General features: G+C 14.6%; 1 protein-coding gene and 1 non-coding gene across 2 annotated transcripts in view; both read left to right on the forward strand.

The window, feature by feature from the left end:
- Positions 1-1,187, forward strand: part of PRSY57_1362700 (nuclear fusion protein, putative) — a gene marked incomplete at both ends in the record, with an annotated part of 3,588 nt that extends 2,401 nt beyond the window's left edge. Inside the window, 5 exons of the mRNA XM_020115227.1 lie at positions 188-268; positions 491-569; positions 685-809; positions 903-970; positions 1,056-1,187. Of these exons, the coding sequence (XP_019970150.1) occupies positions 188-268; positions 491-569; positions 685-809; positions 903-970; positions 1,056-1,187 (485 nt within the window). The remainder of the gene's footprint in view (positions 1-187; positions 269-490; positions 570-684; positions 810-902; positions 971-1,055) is intronic.
- Positions 1,188-4,345: 3,158 nt separating this feature from the next.
- PRSY57_1362800 lies at positions 4,346-4,941 on the forward strand. The gene has a single exon (XR_002204088.1). It is a non-coding gene (non-coding RNA).
- Positions 4,942-5,138: the final 197 nt, after the last annotated feature.

The raw sequence follows: 5,138 nt of genomic DNA on the forward strand, positions 1-5,138 counted from the left end.
AAGGAAAAAAAAAAAAAAAAAAAAAAAAAAAAAAAAAAAAAAACATAAAATCAAAATTATAATAAAAGGATAATTAAATGTAATGATAATATTTTTGATAGACCTTTGATATATTTGGAGAAAGCATTGATTCTTTTTTCTTTTTTCTTAAATTAAAAAAATATTTATGTATACATTTTCTCATCAGTTAGCATAATAAATTTATGGTCATGTTTTAACGAAAATATGGATTCCTTATATGAAGATGATGAAGATTTTAATTTAAGCAGTAAACATCATAATAATACAGAATATTTAAACAAAAAGAGAAAGAAAAGAGGGGAAAAAAAAAAAAAAGAAAAAGAAAAAGAAAAATTTTATAAATATAAAAACATATCTATATTATTAACACATATGTATAAATATACATTTTCATATTTCATGTAATTATTTTTTAATATAAGCATGAAAAGAAAAAAAATGATGATAATTACATTTCTTTTAATTTCAGATTATAACAGTGATGACGAATCAAGCAGTTCACACACTTCACTAGCTAGCGAAAATTTTACTTTAAATGAAATGGATGAGTAAAGAAGAGAAAAAGAAAAATAGAAAGAATATGAAAAATGACAAATAATAATACATATGTATATATATATATATATATATATATTATTCTTTTTATGTATCTTCTTTTAATAGATATAATGATGACCCTATTGGAATAAGGATAAAAACATTACACAGAAAAAATCGACCGATATTTTTTCATTATATGCCTTCACCAACAAATATTAAGGCATATACAGAAAATCCTATATCCTTCAGTAAGTATTATAAATATATATATTTATTATATATACTAATATCTATCTATATATTTTTTTTTTTCTATTTTATCTTTAAAATGTTTTCGACAGCAAATATGATAGAATATAACCACAATGAAATAATGCGAATCAAGGAAAATAGAATTAATAATGAACTAGTCATAAAAAAAAAAAAAAATTATTTACAATATGTTTATTTATACGTGAAAACTAAAATAAAATTCTCTTTTATTTTCGTTACAGGTAATAAATGATCATAAAAGTTATGAAACTTTAATTATAGAGAATGATGATCAAAATGAAACACCAAATATATATGATCTAAATAAAGTTGAAGAAAAGATAAGCAAATATTATTCACTAGATAGTTTTTAAAAAATAAAAAAATAAATAGGTATACATATATAATATATATATATATATATATATATATATAAATATATTTTCATTTAATGCACCTAATTTTTATATATAGTCGTTTCTATATATATATATATGTACAAATTGTGCGCAATAATTTTGTCTTTTTTATTCTATTATTAAAAAAATTGTTTAAGAATTAAATCATACATTTTATATTTTCCATAAGGAATATTTCACCTTTATAATAATATATTATTTTATAACATATTATAGATATATATATATTACATATTATCTTCTACATAATATTTTTAAGTTTTCTTCTTTCTCTTTTTTTGTGGAACAAATTATAATTAAAAAAAAAATACTTATATTGTAAATATTATTTATAATCATATGCATATAAATATATTTAAAAGGTGATATTGAAAAAAAAAAGAAAAAATCATATCCCGAATTATATTATGCACATTATTATATATATAAGTTGAAGAAATAAAAAAGAAAAAACATTTTTTTGGTTCATATATTTACAAAATTATCTTTAATTTTCTTTTGTTTTATCTACTTATGATATTTAAAATAGGATTATATCAAAATAAGGATCAAATATAAATAATTATCAAAATTTACAACATTATAAAAAGTATATTTACGAACAAAAAAAAAAAAAAAAATTCCTTATCATCATATCATTTAAATATTAAATATATATGTAAATATTAACAAAGGATAGAAATTTTTTTTTTTTTTTTTTTCTCTTAAATTTTGATTTTTTTTTCAATGTGAATATAAACCTTATTAATTTTCATGAACCCTTCAAATCATAAAAATAAAAATAAAATATATATATGTTTGTTTATATAATATTTTGTAGTACGAATAAAAAAAAAATATATCATTATGTTATTTAAGAAATAATAATAAAATGAATGTATTATTTTTTATTATATATATATATATATATTAAGTTAAAAAGTAGTAATAAAATTTTTTGTCATTATATACATAAAAAAAAATATATATTTATATATATTATATAAATATGGTATTTTATTTATGTTGTATATATATTTATATATTATTAATGCTGAATACTTTAAATGAAATTATTATTTAAAATGATATATAATAATATTTATATATATATATATATATATATATATATATAATAAATATATTGTATATTTAAAAATACAGTATACTATATATATAAAGGGGTAAGGAAAAATACAAAAAAAAAAAAAATTTATTTGAACATAAAAAAAATTATACAAAATCATATGAATTAAAAAAAATACATATTCAAAAAATAATAATAATATATATATAATATACATATATAATATGTATATATATGTATATGTGCTGGAAGAATATTCTTCTTAGTGCTGTTATATAATTTTTTTATTTATTATCATACTTTTTTTAAAAATATTATTTAATATAATATTGTAAAGAAAAATATATTATTTTTTTTTTTACATTATTATTATGTATAAGTATAAAAATACAATATAATAATAATATTATATTTTTTTTAAAATATTTATTTATACATAATATGTAATAAATATATATACATATATTATATAAATTATATTGTTATTATATAATATTAATATTATAATATATAAATACTAAGCATATAATAATATTATTATTACATTTTTTTATTATATATTTATTTTAATATAAAAAAAAGAATATGTGAAATTTTAAAAAATGCAGTTTAAAAAAAAAAAATAAAAAATAAAATTAATATGTAATAATATATATATATATATATTTTATATATAAAATAAACATATACATTTCTTTTATTATATATATTTTTTTTAATTTCTTTTTTCTTTTTTTCTTTATTTTATTATATTTTTCCCCCCTCCTTTTTTTTCGTTTTTTTTTTTTTTTTTTTTTTTTTTTATTAAATCTTTTTTTAAATGTATATTTTATTTGTTTTTTTTATATATAAAATACAAAAAGTACTTTAAATGTTTTTATAAAAAATATATTTTTTAATACTTTAGTCTTTACATTCCCATAATATAAATATATAAATATTATATATATATATATATAATATATATATATATATATAATATGTATTTTATATTTTAATATAATATTTATAATAGCACAATCCTTTTTACTAATATATTATATATATATATATATATATATATATATGTATATTTTTATTTTTATTTTCCTTATCCATGTATATATAATTATAATACATATATAAAATATATTTGTATAATATATAAAAATAAAATTTTCTTTTATAATTTTTAGATAAAGCTATTTTTCTAAATATATTAATAAAAAATATTGAGGCCACATATACGTAATAAAAATATACGTATATATTAATACATATAAATAAATAAATATATATATATATATATATATATATATATATTTATTTATTTATATTTAAATTTTATATTTACATATTATAATATATCATTTTTATGTTTCCAAGATGAATTTAACAACAAAGAATATTGTTTGCGTATCGATGTTTTCATCGATAAACCATAATGGGAAATAGTATGAGCAATACAAACAATAATAATAATAATAATAATAATGTGAGTAGTAGTAGTTCCAGTCTTTTTTCAAGTAATAATATGTTTAATACAAATTCAAATAATAATAATATAAGGAGAATGATAAATTAGAAATTGTATCTAAAGAAATGATAGAAAGTTTTGTTATGTATTTATATGATATGATAAATGACAAATTAACATTGATACGCAAATATTTATTATGGACTAATACTATGGATAATGTTACCTTGATTATTGTAATATATTGTGTTGGAAATTTTTTCTCTTTTGTTAATTTCAGTGTTCTTTTTTATATATTGACATGGGCAGTATTTCTTTATAATTATATTAATGATGTCTATATAACAAAAGCATACAAAATTGTTTATCCATATTATTCGGATTTAAAAGCACATGGTAAATATCTATTTGACAACATACCAAAATTGAAACATATCAAGAAAACACTCTAAAGGATTTTATTATTAATAAAAGTGTATTTGTATCAATATATCAGAAGAAATGTATATGTATTTCGTTATATGTATGTTCATATGTATAATCTGTACCCCACATAGAAATAACCACCTATCTATATATATATATATATATATATATATATATGTACGTTTAACTTTTTGTTTATGTGTCTTTATATTTTTATATTTCTTATATTTCCGTATAAATTTTTTTTTTTTTTTTTTTATTTCAAAAAAGTGAAATCTATGAAGTGTTATTTTATGCAATCATGGGTATGTACACATACATATACATACATACACACACAAAAAAAAAAAAAAAAAAAAAATATAATTTGCAAAGGAGGGTTATATATAAAATGTATTTGAACAGATCATATATTTTTTTTTTTTTTTTATGAAGAATCCTTAAAATATATATATTTGTAATTTCTTACAATATATATACTAAGTCATATTTGAGGAAGATCAAATAAAAAAAAAAAAAAAAAATAAACAAAAATAATAAGAAAAGAACGTTAGTATATAAATAAATACATACATACATACAATACTATATAATAATAATTTACTGTGTATATATATATCTTTTGTTTTATTTCATTATACATATATATATATATATATATATATATATATATATATATATTTATATATTTATATATTTATAATTTTTTTTTTTTCCTAAAATGTAATTAGTGTTTTATATCCATATATTATAAAAAAAAAATTTCTATGTTTATATATATTTGCTCATTTTTTTTTTTTTTTTTTTTATATATAATTTTTTTTTTTTTATTTTATATCTATCCTTTTAATAAATGGAGTTGATATATTAATTTATTTTTTTAATTTTAAATTAATATAATTTAAAATTTAAAAAAAAAAAAAAAAAAAAAAAAAAAAAAAAAATTAAAAATATAAAA

Source organism: Plasmodium reichenowi, chromosome 13, assembly GCF_001601855.1.
Source record: "Plasmodium reichenowi strain SY57 chromosome 13, whole genome shotgun sequence".
Classification (NCBI taxonomy): domain Eukaryota; phylum Apicomplexa; class Aconoidasida; order Haemosporida; family Plasmodiidae; genus Plasmodium; species Plasmodium reichenowi.